Source organism: Gracilinanus agilis, chromosome 2, assembly GCF_016433145.1.
Source record: "Gracilinanus agilis isolate LMUSP501 chromosome 2, AgileGrace, whole genome shotgun sequence".
In the NCBI taxonomy this organism is placed as follows: domain Eukaryota; kingdom Metazoa; phylum Chordata; class Mammalia; order Didelphimorphia; family Didelphidae; genus Gracilinanus; species Gracilinanus agilis.
Window position 1 is genome coordinate 420,842,344 of NC_058131.1, and position 18,327 is coordinate 420,860,670.

Sequence of the window (18,327 nt, forward strand, 5' to 3'; positions counted from 1 at the left end):
TGAGGAAACTGAGGCAAACAGGTTAAGTGACTTGCCCAGGATTACACAGCTAATAATCAATCAATAAACCTTTAAGAACCTATAATGTGTCAGGCACTGTGCTAAATGCTAAATATACAAAAAGGGGCAAAAAAAAAGTCCCTATCTTCAAGAAACTTAAAGTCTAAAGATAAGTATCTGAGTCCAAGCTTGAACTCACGACTTCATGATTTAAGGGCCAGTGCTCTATCCACAGATCCACCAGCTGGCTCCTAAATGGCCAGAGAGAAAGAACACATAGGACTTCTATTTTTTTTAAACCCTTACCTTCCGTCTTGGAATCCATACTATGGTAAGGGCTAGGCAATGGGGGTCAAATGACTTGCCCAGGGTCACACAGCTGGGAAGTGTCTAAGGCCAAATTTGAACCCAGGACCTCCCATCTCTAGGCCTGGCTCTCAATCCACTGAGCCCCCCAGCTTCCCCCCATAGGATTTCTTAAGAGAAAATCATTCCCCTCAACTTCCTTTGTCATGTCTAGCTCAATTCCAAGTCTTAGAACGCTTCCCACTTCTTGTGTTTCTCCACTCTGGTCCTTGCTTCATTTGCTGCCATGGTTTCTGGTTATCCTCCCTGCTCTTGGAATGCATCCCATTTCTTTCTTGGGTCACCAGTGTGTTTGTTATTCACTGCTTGTTGCCTTGAGCTGGCTCAAGCTCCAAAGGATCCATGGACTCCTTATTAAAATCTTAGCAAAAGAAAGGCATTTAAGTGAAAATCTCCAGCTTATCTGAGCTCCCTTTAAAATCACCATAGAACAGTAAGAAACTAAGCCACAAGAAACAAAATATGATCAGGAAATATATGCCCATCTATCCTTCCCATATAAGGAGAAACCAGGTTGCATCTTGGGAATGTGTTCTTCAAAATCAGTCCAAGGTATGCCTTAGAGGCAGGAAAGAATATTCAAGAGTTCAGGACAGTTCATTTAGGCCATTCTTCTTCTCCTAGCCCAGGGGTCGGCATCGTATGGCTCTTGAGCCATATCTGGCTCTTTTGAGGGCCATATCTGGCTCTTTCTGCAGGAGCCATAAAGTCGATCTTTTTTTCAGGCACTGTTACAGGAGCGCGCACTGTGAGCACTGTATGGCTCTCACAAAATTACATTTTAAAAAATGTGGCATTTATGGCTCTCATGGCCAAAAAGGTTGCCGACCCCTGCTCTAGACCAACAACAATGTACTGACCCTTTCTGGATCCTGAGTAAATGACCATTTGTTCTGCCTGGGCAAGTCCATCCTACCAAGGCTATGGCAAGTGGATTGTGTTAGAAAGTGCTCTGAGCTTGGAGTCAGATTTCTGGATTCTGATTCTAACTGTGCTACTAGCTCCCAGTGTGCCCTTGGGCAAGTCTTACCCTGTCTCCCAGCCTCTGATTTTTCATATTTAAAATGAAAGGGTTGAATTAGATGATATCGAAGGTCCTTGTTTGCTTTCTTCCTCAACTGTCAAATGAGCTGGAGAAGGAAATGGCAAACCACTCCCGAATCTTTGCCAAGAAAACCCCAAAAGGAGTTAGAAAAGTCAGATGTGACTGAAAAAAAAAAAAAGACAACAGTGTTCTAGTGTAAAATCTTGTGAGAAGGAGACAATACCATAATTAAAGGGAATGTCCTAGGCACAGTTAGTTTATTCACTGACCAAGACAAAGCCTGAGGGAAAATGTATGTGGGAAGTAAAAGGTAAACATAGCTAAGCAGTCATAAAAAGGGCTCTTATGTCACAGATAATCTCACTGTTCCTTTATGACCCCTGGGTCATTTTCTTTGCATTTTCATATTTAGTTGATCAATCAATAAGTATTTTTTAATCTCTTTAACTTCTGTCTTGGAATTGATAATAAATATCAATCAAGATAAATACAATAAATATAATAAAAGACTTGCCCAGGATCATAAAGCTAGGAATTGGGAGCAGCTGGGTGGCTCAGTGGATTGAGAGCCTGGATTGAGAGCCAGGCCTAGAGATGGGAGGTCCTGGGTTCAAATTTGACCTCAGATACTTCCCAGCTGTGTGACCCTGGGCAAGTCACTTAACCCCCATTCCCTAGCCCTTACCACTCTTCTGCCTTGGAACCAATATACTGTATTGATTCCAAGACAGAAGATAAGGTGTTTTTTTTTTTAATAAAAAAAAAAGTTTTTAATTAAAAAAAAAATAAAGCTAGGAAGTGTCTAAGGCCAGATTTGAACCAGGACTTCTTGATTCCACATTTGGCTTTCTATCCACTGAGTCATATAGGTGTCCCTCAATAAGCACTATATGCCAGCTTAGCTAGGTGGTACAGTAGATAGATTGTTGAGCTCGGAGTCATGAAGACTCATCTTCCTGAGTCCAAATCTGGCCTCAGACACTTACTAGCTTTGTGACCCTGGGCAAGTCTTTTAGCTCTTTTGGACTCGGTTTCCTACTCTGTACATGAGCTGGAGAAGGAAAATGCAAACCACTCCAGTATCTTTGCCAAGAAAATTCCAAATGAAGTCATGAAGAGTTGAACATGACTGAACAACAACACGATATACCAGGCACTGTGCTAAGCATTAGAGGAAGGCAAAAGCAGTCTCTGCTCTCAAAGAAGTTTCCTGTCAAATGAAGGAGATGACTATGTATAAACAAGATAGATACAGGATCAATTGGAGATATTTTCAAAGAAAAAGTTCTAGCATTTAGAGAGACCAGGAAAGCTTTCTTATAAAACGTGGGAATTTAGCTGAAATTTGAAGCTAGGTAGACAGATGAGGAAGAAGAAAATTCCAAGTATGAGAGACAGCCAGTGAAAATAGGTGTAGTCATGGGCAGCTGGGTGGCTCAGCAGATAGAGCCCTAAGACAAGAGACTGGCAGTCCTGGGTTCAAATCTGGCCTCAGACACTTCCTAGCTGTGTGACCCTGGGCAAGTCACTTAACTCTCACTACCTAGCCCTTACCACTCTTTTGCCTTGGAACCAATATACAAGTATTGATTCTAGGACAGTATGTAAGAATTTTAGAAAAGAAAATGCATGTGGTCTGGAGATAAGAGTGCTTTGTTTGGGGAAGAGCTAGGCAGCCAATGTCCCTGGATTGCAAAGTATATAGGAGTGAGTAAGATGAAAGAAGACTGGAATGGTAAGAGGGTTTGGGGTTATCAGAGGTCTTGAAATGCTGAACAAACAATTTTATATCTGCTCCTGGAGGTGATAGGGAGTCATTGGGGTTTATTGAAGAGGGTTTATTGAACATGGTCAGACCTGAGTCTTAGGAAGCTTTGTTTGACAGCTGAGTGGAAGACGAACCAGAGAGCAGAGACTCGAGGCAGGGAGGCTACTGCAATAGATCAGGTAAGAGATGATGATGGTCCACTCCAGAGAGGTGGCAGTGTCAGAGGAGAGAGTGGGGGCACAGGACTTGGCAGGGGGTGACAGTGAGAGAGAGAGAGTGAGAAGTTGAGGTTGACACCTTGATTGTGAGAGTGGGGGGCCTGGGAGGATAATAGGCACATTCACAAGGAGCGAGGATTTTAGGGGAAAGATAATAGAGTTCAGTTGTAGAGTTTCAGACGTCTACAGACATCCAAGTTGAGGTGTCCAATAGATGCTACTCTGGAGGTTAGGGGAGACGTTAGGGCTGGATGAGTAGATCTAAGAAACATCAGCAAAATGATGATCATTGATTCTATGAAAAGTTCACTAAGATCACTAAGCAAAATAGTGTATAAGGAGAAGGAAGAAGGCCCAGGCCAGAGTCTTAGGAAACTCACCATTAGCTACTGCAACTTACCTGGATGAAGATCTAGCAAAGGAAACTGAGAAGGAACAGGAGAGCCAAGATAGAGAGGTGACATGGAATCCTAGAGCCAAGAGTAGCAAAGAAAATAATAATGGCTAATAGCTAACATTTATATATGAAGAAGGAAATGGCAAGCCATTCCAGGATATTTACCAAAAAAACCCCAAGTGGGGTCACAAAGGAGTCAAACATGACTGAAAATGACTGGAAAAAACAACAACATTTATATAGCACTTACTATGTGCTAAAGCAGACTGTGCTAAGTGCTTTAAAATTACTATTTCATTTAGTCCTCATAACAACCTTGGAAAGTAAGTGCTATTATTATCCTCAGTTTACAGATAATGAAACTGAGGCAGACAGAGATTAAGTGACTTGCCCAAGATCACACAGTTAGCAAGAAGCTACATATGAACTCTGGGCTCACTGATGCCACTGGCTACTATGTTGAATGGGGATAGTAAGTCACCTAGGGAGATATAAAAAGATTGCCTTGATGTAGTGAGAGCCCAGTTGAGATCATATAACAAACATTTATAAGAGAATTAGGTAGCATGGTTTCATAATTTTCTACAACTTCACTAAATAGCATATAAGAGTAAAAGTAGTTGTGATGAGAGCAATCCAAGACAAGACTGTTGATAGGATAAAGGGGCAAGGAATTCAAGAGAAGAAAAAGATGTAATGTTGAAATGGGTCAAGATAGGGAAAGGAGGAGATTATAAACAATACAGAACTGATGGTCCAGAGAAGAACTGAGGGATGGAGGAACTAGAGGTCAAGAGAATGAAGAACAGGATTTGGAGTTCAACGTTGCAAGGAAGTGGAAGAAATATTATGTTAACAGACTGATCAGTTAGGGGAATTTCAGAGTTTGTGAATATGGAAATGGTACATTTGTGGGTTATAGAAAGATCAAGGTTATGACCAACTCTGCATATCCTCCTAGCAAGGACTTCCTAGGCTCCCTGGACCTGGAACTACATATGACTACGATGCCAAAGCTGCTGGCACCTGAGGTATGGGAGAAGCTAGAAAGTGACTACACCAAGTTCCTGGAGGTAAGATCCAAGGGCTGAGCCATCCAGGGCTGATTGGGGGGAGGAAAAGTAGCTAGTGAGAGCCAGCTCTCCATGTGGAGTAAACTGGGCAATGAGTGAATCATCAGGACTTTGCCCAAGGTGATTAGATTTAGAGGGTGCCTGCAGCATTTACCTCCACCAAGTAGAAACAAATGAGTTTAACAATTAGATGGCAAGAAAATAATTAGTGAAAATAAGAAACTCCTGAAAGGTATCAGTCTTTCTTGAGTGTGCTTGGGAAGTGTGCAAATGTAAGCACTTGAAAGCTAGCACGAAGCATATGAAGGTACTATGATTGATGAATATTATATCCTTGTGACTAGTCAAAAAGATTTGTGTCCATGTGAATTTTGCTATAGAGCTCCTCAGTCATATTTGAGGACTCTGCCATTTCTGAGTGGTCAGCCGAAACTTAAGCTGTGTTGGACCTGGAGTCAAAGAACATAATTTCAAATCCCGTCTTCTCTTAATATTTGCTTCACCATGGCAAGGCTCTGGGTCTCAGTTTCCTTGTTTGAAAAAATATGGGGTTGGACTAGACAACCTTAAAATTTTTTCAAGCTCTAAATCTTAAGCTTTTCTCTTAAAGAAGAAATTTTGATTAGATATGATGAAGACATCTTGACAGTAAACAATCACAAGAATTAGTTATATTGAGGTTAATTATGCCTGCAGGAATCTTCTTCTCCAGATTCCTTTTTCCTCTAACTTTTAGCTACATTAAAAAAATTATAAACTTTTCCCAACATGGCACCATGCTGCATTGGATCTTTCATTTTAATAAACATAAATTTGAGTAAAAATCAACAATTCAATGGTGATATATGCAACATTATATAATTATATATAATTTTATATATATATATACACATACACACAACATTCCACATCTTCTTTCCACCTTTCCGCTGAGAGGAAAACTAAGGTGGATTTGGAATCAGAAGGCCAAGTTCATATCCTAGTTCTTCTGCTTGCTACCTGTGTGATTTTAGGCAAGTTATGTAACTTTTCTGCACTCAATGTCCTCATCTAAAAATGAAGGGATTGAATTAGGTGTCTCTCCTCGTTCTAAATCTGTGATCCTGTGATTCTCTAGCTCTCCCTACCTCAGGAACCATACTCCAAAGAAGATTGTCTCCTGTTTACCCTAGTCCTCCTCCATTCACAATTGGTAGCCACCTCAACAGAGACCTCATATATCTAGTGTTTGCATCCATGGTATATTGTGTTCTGAGTTCTGAGATTTTGTAGTGGAATTTACCTTATTGCTTACCTTCAGAATGCTTTGTGATGCTTTCCCTCTCTCCAAAATTGATAGCTAAGGGGACAGCTGGATAGCTCAGTGGATTGAGGGTCAGGCCTAGAGACAGGAGGTCCTAGGTTCAAATCTGGCCTCAGACACTTCCTAGCTGTATGACCCTGGGCAAGTCACTTGACCCCCATTGCCTAGCCCTTACTGCTCTTCTGCCTTGGAGCCAATACACAGTTGACTCCAAGATGGAAGGTGGTAAGGGTTTAAAAAAATTTTTTTTTAATTAAAAAAACAAAATTGGTGGCTAAGGTTCTGTGGCGAGGGCTCCCATGTGAACGATCCAACCCTGGACTTTAGATCTGATTGATCAACATCAGCTTCCCAGGCCCCCAACCAATCAACAAACATCTCTGCTAGGTATACAGGATACCAATATAAAGAATGAAACAGCTGCTACTCCCTAAGAACTTATATCATAATGGGGAAGACAAATATATTTGTAATTGCATGCAAAATAACAAATACAAAGTAGTTCAATCCAAGGTGTTCTGGTAGAGAGAGTACTAGTAGCTGGGTAAAGTCTTCGTGCTTGATCTGCATTTTGAAAGAAGACAGAACTTCTATGAAGCAGAGATATGGGGAGATGGCATGGGCAAATGCGCAGGGATAGAAAATGGATTATTTTGGGTGAGGCTGGATCACCAGCATAGTAATATTCAACGGGGTTAAAAAAAAATAGCCAGGGCCAGATTATGAAAGGCTTTGAAAGTGAAATGTAAGAATTTATATTCTATCCTAGAGGCAACAAGGAGCCACTGAAGTTGACTGAGAAAGGGAATGACATGGTCATATCTACACATAAAGAAAATTACTTTGACTGATGCATGCAAGATGAACTGGAGAGATAAGACAGGGAGACCAAATAGTAGGCTGTTACATTAATCTAATTAATTATAGGCTGATTAGATGCTCCACTAAAATAGTTGTTATATGAGTAGAGAGAAGGGGTTGGATGTGGGAGATGTTGAGGTAGAAACAGCAAGACATAGCAATTGATTTGATGGGTGAAGTGAAGGAGAATGAGGAGTGAAGAATAATGCAAAATTTAAAAATCTGTGAGAGAAGAGTAGTGATACTTTTGAAAGAAATGGAAATTTGAGAAAGAAGAGGGATCAAAGGGAAAGAGAGTAAATTTAGTTTTGGACATGTTGCATTTGGAATGTCTGCAGAGCATCTCATTTGATGCGTCCAATAGGAAACTGGGGGTTCAGGACTGAAGTTCAGGAGAGAACAGGGCTGGATACATGAAGGATGAATCAGCAATGTAAAGATGATTGTTAAATTCATGGGAAAGGATGAGTTTATCGAGAAAGAGTTTGTAGACAGAGAAGAGAAAAGATACCAAAGGGTCAAGATGGAGAAGGGAAGAGAGTATAGTCAGATATCTGTGTATTCTCTGTATACAGAGTACAGACAGAATCTTGTGGAATATCCACCATTAGGAGTCATGGTATGGATGATGAATCAGCAAAGGGAGGAGAGATTAAACAAAAAAGAGATAGAGGAGAGCCAGGAGAGAGCAGTGTCACAAAAACCCAGAAAGGAGAGATCCATGGGAGTTTTGCATCTATTCTCAGGGCTTTAAACTTTCACTAAATTCCAGGTCAAGAGAAATTCATAGATAGGATGGTAGAATGTCGAGTTGGAAGGAACCTTAAAAGGAGTGATATCATATCAGGCCTCAATGCCACATCTGTGATTTTTTTTGGTTCACTTTGTCTGTACTGTACTCTGATGACACATTGCTTTTGTTTCTAATTCTGACCTTACAGAAGTAGAAATACTCTGCACCATGTTACCCCACTCCGGTTCCTCAAAATTTTCCCACATTCATTTCTTTTCTTTTTTTTTTTTTAAAGAAATTGATACATTTTGTTTGAGGCAAATTATTTCCCCCCAAAATGGCATGCTCCTTCCCACAGCATCTTCTCATTTAAAAAAGAAGTTATATACCCTGGTTCAAATTTGGCCTCAGATACTTCCTAGCTATGTGGCCCTGGGGAAGTCACAAACCTAAATGTGTGGCCCTTGCCGCTCTTTTGTCTTAGAATTGATACTTAGTATTGATCCTGAGACAAAAGGTAAGGACTAAAAAAAAAAACGCTATACAAAACCATATAATGGAATTTGATTGTAGCTAATGGTATGCCACATTACATTTATGCAGTATACCATCTTTTAATAGAAAAGAAGAATGTGAATTTTAACTTCAATAATTTGGAAAAATCATTTTCTGATGTATTTGATCTAAATGTTTTTGCTATTTCATGTTATCTTCATTTACATTATTATTGTAAATGAAAGAATATTTTCTCACATGTGGTTCCTTTCTTTTAGTTATGTTCTTTATGGTAAAAACCTAATAATGGGTCTACTGCATCAAAGGAGATGAATAATACAGTAACTCTTCTTGTGCAATTCCAAATTGTTTTTCAGGATGATTTGATCAATTTATAGCTGTACCGGAAGTGAATTATTATGCCTACCTATCCATAACCCATGTCACATTGAATTTTTCCACTTTTTAGCATCTTAGTCCATTTATTGGACCAATTTTTTGTCATTAGTAATTTTGGACAATTTTTCAGATGGTTTTTGATAGTTTAACTTTCTGCTTTTGAAGACCATTTGCTCATATTATCTGACCACTTGGCTCTTTTTAAAAAACTCTTTCTTTCTCTTTTAGAATCAATACTTAGTATTGGTTCCAAGGCAGAAGAGTGGCAAGGGGGCCAAGTGATTTGCCCAGGGCCACACAGCTAAGAAGCATTGGAAGCCAGATTTGAATTCAGGAAGATGAGTCTTTATGACTCTAGGCCTGGTGCTCTATCTACTGTACCATCTCACTGCCCCCACATTTTTAGTTCAACTAATGTTTCTAGACTATCTAAAGACTGAGACTCTTTTTTAGCCACTCTACTGCTATCACCACATTAGATGTAGAATGGGACCAAACAGAATTGAAGACCCTTTTGTATATTGCCTTGTTTCACAGATTGCAATGGCCAACTCTGTACTTGGCTAGGCTGGTCCTCCAACAGCAGGCTCAATCAGTCACCTGGATCCCCCTTTCCATCCAGGTAGGACCTTCCAGATCAGGTACCCTGACAGCATAGCCTTCAAAAATCCAGAGTCCTCTCCATGACTCCTTTTGAGAACAGGTCTTTTATGGAGAGTCCACATGTTAATCCACAGTGACTGAGCCCACTTGAGATGCCTTCCTCCTTCCTAGCAAGGGATCAGAAGTAAAGGCAACTTTGCATGTTGGACAAAGTTCTTGTCCACTTACATAAATAAGAATAAACTCGCTGGATATTAAGACTGTATGAGACATTAGAGATCATCCGATCTGATCCTTTCATCTGACAGAGGAGGAAATCCAAACTTGGAGTGGTGAAAAGGAGATCCAAGACACTAGTGAGGAAGAGTCACAGCTGGCACTCAGACTCTGCCAACAGCCTGGAGATGAGAAGATGTCTTTGAGGATCTGAAGTGTTGTAGGGAGGAAGAAGGCAACACTAGGACCAATAGATTTAGAGGGAAGCCACCTTTCAGATCTGCTAGCCCCATCCCCTCATTTTGTAGATGAGGAAACTGAGGTCCACAGAGGCTAAGAGTCTCATAGGTAAGAGGCAGACTCAGGATTCAAATCCAGGTGTTTTGAATACAAATCCAGTGCTGTTCAGAAGTGGAATGGAGATCTCAACTCAATGGGTACCAATTTTTCCATTTCCAGAGGCTTCCAAGTAGATGCTGGTTCATCTCCTCAAGGAAATGTTGTATAGGAAATTCCTATTGTTATAATAAAAATGATACTCCCTCCACTAGAAGTAGATGTAGAGGAAGTATAGAGAGAGGATAGGATGACACCTCTCTCCTTTATAACAGTTGCCCAGGCAGGATCCTTTAGGTCAATGGATGATATCCCTTCAGGACCCACCTGGGGTTAATTGATATTATTTAATGGGCTCTTTAGCTGGGTAAGGTTGGTATCTGACTGCGTCTCTCCCTTCCCAAAGAAGCTTTTAATAACCACTTCAGGAAGGTACTTTAAACTTTGATTGTATTTAACAAGGAGGATAATGGGATTGGATAGAGGTATTGGGTGACCCTAATTAAAACCATGATGATGATTCTCTAAACTGTAGGCAAGTGAATGAATTAAGATGATTAGCTTCTCTCTGGTACAGCCTGGCCAGAGCCACACCAGAGTAGGCAAATATATGCTGTATAATCTTTCAGCTTCTTCTTCATTAGATGATATGCCTAACCAGTTTGAGATATCCACCCCTTTCCACCATCTTCTTCTTCTCCTGCCCACTTCCCGGATCCCTCCTGGGCCTTGGGAAACCTAGATAACTAAGATGATTGACTTCCTAATTTCTAGGGGCAGTAGAATCAGAGATGATGGTCTGGGGACAGGTTGTTGATGGTACAGGAACAAACAGGAGGAGCTTGCAAGGTTGAGTCCGCAAGTCTCAATCCCACAAAAGACCAGGATCCACTGATCTCCGGTCTCAGGGAAAGGAAAGAACCCCTGCCAGGGCTGCCAGGGTGGTTTGATACCACCCACCTCCCCACCCCCCAGCCAACTGCCCTCTCCTGTCCGCATGCCCCTCTGGGAACATTCCGACATCCAACGGATCCACCTGTCAATCACAGTGTGAACTCCTGGCTCCCAGAGATTCAATATAACACTATACAGTAGACTTTGGACTAGATACCAGAAAGTTATAGTGGGGCTAGGGTTCCTTTAGCTTTGGGACCATCCTAGGGAAGGAACAAAGTGCCAGAGGTACATACGAAACCTTGGGTCTGACACAGGTGCATTCTGACATTTAAATCTGTTCTCTCTCCCAGGAAGATTGGTACTGACCTAACTATGACTGGGAAGCCAGAAAACAGACTCCCATAAAGCTCACTGCACTCACAAAATTAAGCTCATTATTGGGGAAAATAGAAATGCAAGGGAAGGAAAAATCTGTTCCAATGGATGAAAACAATGGGTCAAAAATTCAGAGATTAAAAGGATTTTGGGGTAAAAAGGGGGGAAATAGGAGAGAGACAGAGACTAAGAGAAAGGAGAAAGAGGCAGAGATAGAGAGAAGCAGAGACAGAGAAAGGAGAGAGACAGAGAGATAGGAGAGAGAGGATGGAGGGAAATAGAGTTAGGCAGAGAGAAGCAGAAACAGTGATAGAAACAAAGAGAAAGAAGAGAGAGGAAGGAGAAAGATAGATAAACACAAAGACAAATACAGAGAAAGAAAATGAGAGAAGAGACTTTCTTTCTCCTTTCTTTTCCTCTTTAGACCAAGATAAAGAGCTGCTTTGATAGCATTCTGAAGCTGGAGCTGGACCGGTGGTCAGAGAGGAAGAGCCCCGAACTGCTCCAGGATCTCTACCACTCCCCCATCTCCATTGACATTCATATGGTAGGTAATAATAATAGAATTAATAACAGTTTTGAGGTAGCTAGATAGTGCAGTGGATAGAGTTCCAGGCCTGGAGTCAGGAGGGCCTATGTTCAAAATCTGGCCTCAGATACTTCCTAGTTGTGTGACCCTGGGTAAGTCACTTAACTGCCATTACTTAGCTCTGGCCACTCTTATCTTAGAACTGATAGTACCATAGAAGTAAGGATTTAAAATAAATAGAAATAGCACTCTGCAAACCTTAAAGGGCTATATAAATGCTAGCTGTTATTATTATTATAGTGGTATGGGAACAAATAAGGTAGAGAAAATAGATTTGACATTTCCACTAACTAGGAGAAGAGAGAGCAAACAAACACATGTGTGTGTTGTGAGGGATCAGATTAGAGAAGGGAAACAACTTGTCCAAGGTCACAGTGAGGGGCTCAGTAAGGACCTCAACACAGATCTTCTGACTCTTTGGCCAAGCCTCTCCCTCTCTCTATCTCTTCCTCCCTCTCTCTTTTTTTTCTTTTTCTCTCTCTCTTTACAGTAGTTTATTATCAGCTCACAGAAACACCAAATTTTCTTGGCAAATAAGTGGTATTTTAAATCTTCATAATTTATTTACTCTAATTTTTCCCTTATGTGTATTTTTATTTCCTTATAGTCATAAAATAATATTTTATAATATAAATTTTAAAAATTTCCTTATACTTTATTTATCCTTATTTTCCCCATCAAAAAAATTACATCTCATCAATATACATGAAATTGAATGTCTGAGACCAGGAGAGCACATGTTGGCTTAGAGAGACCTTGAGCTAGGTCAATTCAATAAGAATTGTAAGAAAAGTATCTGTTCTAAGACAGAAGAGCAGTAAGGGCTTAGCAATGGGGGTTAAGTGACTTGCCCAGGGTCACACAGCTAGGAAGTGTCTGAGGTCAGATTTAAGCCCGGGTCCTCCTGATTACCTTTCATTGTGTTACCTACCTGCCCCACACATTCAGTTTTTACATGAATATTCTCCTTAAGACTCTGATCTTCTGTGCTCCTTCCAGCTGCTAGGTCTTTCCATCATCTTGGGGTAGTTAGATGGCCTACTGGACAGAGTACAGGGCCTAGAGTCAGGAAGATATGAGTTTAAATCCTGACTCAAACATTGGCTGTGTGACCATAGGCAATTAGGTCTTCCCTTTCATCCTTAGTTTCCTCATTTGTAAAATGGGATAATAATAGTAGCAGTCCTTAATCTCCTCATTTGTAAAATGGGATAATAATAGTCTTCAGGGTTGTCAAGGGGATCAAATGAGATCACATACATGTAGTACTTTACAAACTTTAAATTAAGTGTTATATAAATGCCAGCTATTATTAGCACCCCATGCTGGCACCAGGAGGATCAAAGAGAAACCCAAATGGGGGAGAACAGTTGGTTTCAGGATGAGGTGCGCCATGTTCTTAGCCCCAGTGGCAGGAAGTCTCAGATGTCCACATTATGGCACCCAGTCCCAGGATAAGAGCCCTGGGGTAGATGAGGATTTGATTAGTCTCAGAGATAGCAGAAATGCATCAGGGACAGCGGAGACACTCCAGTTGGAGAAGAGGGACACAGCTTTGACAGCCAGTTTGTTTATAGCAGGGGCTATGTGAAATTAGCATCTCACCTTAACAAATCTTTATGAAGACCCTGATGTGTATGCAGAGGAATAAAGTTGGCTGTTGTGGAGGAAGATTCAACGTTTCAGTAACACAGTCTCCCCATCAAGAAGGGGAATAAGATGTAAATATAGATAAAGGGGGCAGCTGGATGGCTCAGTGGATTGAGAGCTGGGCCTAGAGATGGGAAGTCCTGAGTTCAAATCTGACCTCAGACACTTTCTAACTTTGTGATCCTGGGCAAGTCACAACCCCCTTACCACTCTTCTGCTTTAGAACCAGTACACAATATTGACTCCAAGACGGAAGTTAAGGGCTTTAAAGATAAATAAATAAACAAATAAATAAATAAGTAAATGAATGAATAAATGAACAAATAAATAAATGAGTGAATGAATGAATGAATGAAGATAAATGTAATGTACAATATTATATAATGTTAGCAGGGCATAATATAAAATTCCAAGTGAAATCTGAACATGAAGTCATTACTGGGGGCATGGGGTTAGAATTAAAAATGGAGGGGAGATGGTGGAATTGCTTGTCAGCTTTAGGAGGGGGGAGGTAAAAGGGGCAGGGAGAGAACATGAAACATGTAACCATGGGAAAATGCTTTAAAAATAAATAAATTATTATTTCTGAGTTTCTAACATTTGAAAATTAGATAAATCCCATGAAAGGACCTCAGGAGATATTAGTTTGTAAAACAATTAGTCTAGAGCAGTGAAGGGCAAACTTTTTAAAGAGGGGGCCAAAGGAAAGGAAATGCTCATCTGTCAGTCTGTTTCTAAGGCAACTCTTTCTAAGTTTCTTTGTATTATATCTTACTCATTGTATTTGTCAGATTAGGAATAATGTTGTGGGGCTGGATAGAACATTTCAGGGGGCTGCATCTGGCCCGAGGTCCATAGTTTGCCCATCACTGGTCTAGAGGATAATATGATGATAACTTTTACTGGTACTTCTTATCTCAAAGGAAGTTGAAGATGATTAAATATCTGCCTCTAAAAATAAATACATTTGATGGCAAATTTTAATTAATTAATTAATTTTTAAAAAATAAGTGGAGGAGAGAGGGGCAGCTAGGTTGTATAGTGTGCCAGGCTTGGAGTTGGGAGGTCCTGGGTTCAAATTTGGTCTCAGACACTTCCTAGCTGTGTAACTTTGGGCAAGTCACTTAATCCCCAATTGCCTAGCTCTTACCACTCTTTTGTCTTGGAATTGATGCTAAGGCAGAAAGTAAGGGTTTCCAAATAAATGTATTAATAAAAACCTTCCTAAAAAAGAAATGGAGGAGAGAGTAAAGGAGGGTGTAAAGAAGGGGATCAAGGATGCTCATCTTTGAGAAGATGCCTTTTAGGGTTGAACTCAAAAGAATGAATGTATTCATTGAACAGATTCAAGAAGTAAACATGAAGGAGGTACTGAGGCATGAAAGAACAGGGAATATTGTGAAAGACAGAGCAGGTCAGTTTATTTAGATCTCTAGCGTGTACAAGGGAGATAAGGTAGGGAGATTAGTGGCCCCAGAACATTAGGTAAAAAAAAGTTTAATTTTACCCTATAAGCAATAAGGAACTATGAAAGATTTTGGAGCTAGGGAGTGACATCACAAGTTCCATATGTAAGGGAAATTAATGTGGTAGATCATAAAGAATAGATAGCTTGAAGGGGGAGGAAATATGGTGGTCATAAACTGGGCCTCCATCAGGTTCAGCTGTTGTATTACATCCTTGGCCTCCTTCCCAGCTGGTTGGGGAGCATGTGAACACAGCCCGGGCCATCTCCTCGGACTTGGAGGCCACCACACTACAGATCTTGGAGCAGTCATTGAATGAATTCATCCACAGGTCAGTTTTATATTCCCCCAAAGGCTAGACGCACCTTACTCCATAGAGGACCTGAAACAGGGATACCTGCCTCTCCTTGGGAGGAGAATGGGAGAAAGTAAGTGCGGAGGAGAAGAGATCCCAGAGTGTCCACTGATGTCTGGGGCCTCAATGTCTCAGTTTTGCCATCTGTAGTCCAGGAATTGCTTGAAACTTGGACATGAGTTCTTGAGCCCAGGCTTCACTTTCAGAATTATGCTCTCCTACCACCCCTTCCTGGAGTCTTCCTCTTTCCTGGGAAGTGATCAGCAGAAGACTGAGGTGATAGTCTGGGAGAAGGAAGGTAAATTTCCTTTTTCTTCATCTATGAAAAATTAAAATAGGTATTATAATCCATCACCCTTGTATTTCCTTCAGGCTCTCAGGTGGAAAGCAGAGCCAAAGGATCTGGGTTTGAATCTCGCCTTTGCTACTTACTACTTGTGTGATTTTGGGCAAAGACCTTCTTCTCTCTGGACTTCCGTTTCCTCACCTTGGAAATGAAGGCTTTGGACTATATATCTATTCTAAAGCCCCTATTATTGCTAAATTCCATCATCCATGGACTCACACCAATCCTGAAAAGGGAGGATTATATCCCCATTTTGAAGAGAAAGAATCAGGCCCAGAGAGGGGGCAAAGCTCATCCTAGGTCACCCAGAGAGTTAGTGACAGAGCTGGGACCAGAATCTCCATTTTTGGTGTAATAGGATGTCTGGGAGGAGTTCTTAGAATAACATGGAAAAGTTTACCTGCTGAACAGCTTCAGGAAGGGAGAGGGAGGACCCACCCTCCCTCCTCTCTTTAGAGTGTGGCTATGGCCACTCTGTTCCAGCCCATTCCCTTCTCCTCCCACCTGGTTACCACCTCTGGCTTCCAGCCCCAGCTCTATCCCATAGGGTGGAAATCCTTAGATACATGTGCAGCAGAATAACGGCTAAGGCAGCCTCTACCAGGCAGTAACCCCTATTAACTCTTGTTTTGACCCAAGGGGGAAAAACAGTTTTGTGTGCATGTGTGGTTCTAATCCTGCTTCAAGAAGTATATAAATATAAAACCATTAAGATTCTCCCTCATTTAGGGGGCAATTAGGTGGCTCAATAGAGAGAGAGAGTCAGGTCTTGGATTCAAATCTGAACTCAGATTCTTTCTAGCTATATGAACCTGGTCAAGTCCTCTGCCTAAGAACCAATACATAGTTTTGATTCTGGGATAGAAAATAAGGATTTTTTAAGAGAGAGAGAGAGAGAGAGAGAGAGAGAGAGAGAGAGAGAGAGAGAGAGAGAGAGAGAGATCGTTCCTCATTTAGCTCTAGAATCCCCAGCTGGAACAAGTCCAACACAAAAGTGTCATTTTTTCCATTTTTCCTTCTTTTTCCTGTATATGTGTTTTTAATTTATTATTTTTCAGTCATAACTGACTTCATGACCACATTTGAGGTTTTCTTTTTTCTTTTTCTTTTTTTTTTTTGGCCTTCTGTCATAGATTCTGTGCATTGGTTCCAAGGCAAAACAGTGATAAGGGATCGACAATGCAAGTTAAGCAACTTGCCCAGGGTCACACACAACTAGGAAGTGTCTAAGGCCAAATTTGAACCCAGGACCTCCCATCTCTAGGCCTGGCTCTCAATCCACTGAGCCACTCAGCTGCCCCACCTTTTGAGGTTTTCTTAGCAAAGATCTGAGGTGGTTTGCCATTTCCTTTTCCATCTCATTTGACAGAGAAGGAAACTAAGACAAATAGTGTTAAATGACTTGCCCAGGGATGAGTCTTCCTGACTCCAGGCCCAGCACTTCATCCATTGTGCCACCTAGCTGCCCAGATATGATTGTGTTCTAATTTTTAAAAGAGCTCTGTTTGTATAAAGTTTAAATTTTGCATGCTCCTTTCATCTACATTCCTTGACATCATTACCCCTGCTTCTCTTTGACTTCCTGCTTGATCTAAGGGGGCCATTAATATAAACAAACCTTAAAGAACAGAGATAAGCTTTGGGCTAGGTAACTTGGTCTACCTAGGAAGAGGAGAGGAAAGTGTGGAGAAAAGGGAAGAAAGATCACCGTCAGTCCAACTGACTAAGCTTTGATCCTAGTGACAAATGAGACCAGAGTAGGGCAATACAGCAAGTTTTATTTGGAGCAGCAAGGGGGCCCAAGAAGATTAGGGAAAGGGTCCCAGGTGGGTGTCCTGCTAGACCCAATAACTAGAGTTGGGTGCTTATTTCTGCCATTCAAACCATTCTGATACTTTTTTGTGTAGTCCTAGTGTATTCTGGGGTATTTTAAATGATCATATTTATTATTAAACATTATATTTTTGTTTGACCTATGCCTCTAGGCACAATATAATATTTTATAATATGAGGGGGAAACTCAGTGGATTTAGAGTTAGAGGAACTGAGTCTGAATACACTATATGACCTTGGGCAAGTCATTTCCCCTCCTCTCTGTCTCATTTTCCTCCTCTATAAAATTAGGTAGTTGGGTGACACAGTCTCTAACTCCTTTCCTAGCTATAAATCCTATGATTCTTTGACCCATAGCTTAGAACCAGTAGCCACTGAATTTTCTCCCTCCTTTCCTCTCTCCCCTTGCAGGTTTGAGAGGAGATTCCTGGACTCAGATGTTGCAAAGGAGCAGACCCTCTTCCTGCCCTACCTCTGTGCCTACATCAATGCCTTCCAGGAGCTAAAGTAGGCTTCAGTTTTTAGAAATTCTATGAGAGGGCTGGAGAAAAAGGGGTACGAAAAAGCTGTTGGGTCAGTCTATGGCGAAGGCCAAAATCCCACATAATCCATCTTCCATTCAACAAAAGATTATTAAGCTGCTATTTTGTCCAGAGTACTACCCTCAACATTGGGGAAGATGCCAAGTTTAGGCGTGACATGGTCTCTGCCTTCATTGAGCAGTCTGATATACAGTCTGAAAGAAGGATAAGGACATAGTTATCTGAAATACTTCATTTTGTTATTGTTCCTATTCTTTGTGACTACTGGAATGGTTTGCCACTTCCTTCTCCAGCTCATTTTATAGACGAGAAAACTAAGGCAAATAGGATTGTGAGTTGCCCAGGATTACACAGCTAAGGAAGCATCTGAGGTCAAGTTTGAATCCAAGACCTCCCATCTCCAGGTTTGACTTTCAGGCCACTGAATCACCCGTCTGCCCCTTGTGATTTTTTTTTTAATT

At 41.0% G+C, this 18,327-nt stretch overlaps 1 protein-coding gene across 1 annotated transcript in view; it reads left to right on the forward strand.

The window, feature by feature from the left end:
• EXOC3L4 (exocyst complex component 3 like 4) overlaps nt 1-18,327 on the forward strand; it is a 57,267-nt gene that overhangs the window by 11,092 nt on the left and 27,848 nt on the right. The window contains exons 4-7 of the mRNA XM_044661881.1: nt 4,756-4,867; nt 11,510-11,632; nt 15,021-15,121; nt 17,736-17,831. Coding sequence (XP_044517816.1) covers nt 4,756-4,867; nt 11,510-11,632; nt 15,021-15,121; nt 17,736-17,831 — 432 coding nt within the window. The remainder of the gene's footprint in view (nt 1-4,755; nt 4,868-11,509; nt 11,633-15,020; nt 15,122-17,735; nt 17,832-18,327) is intronic.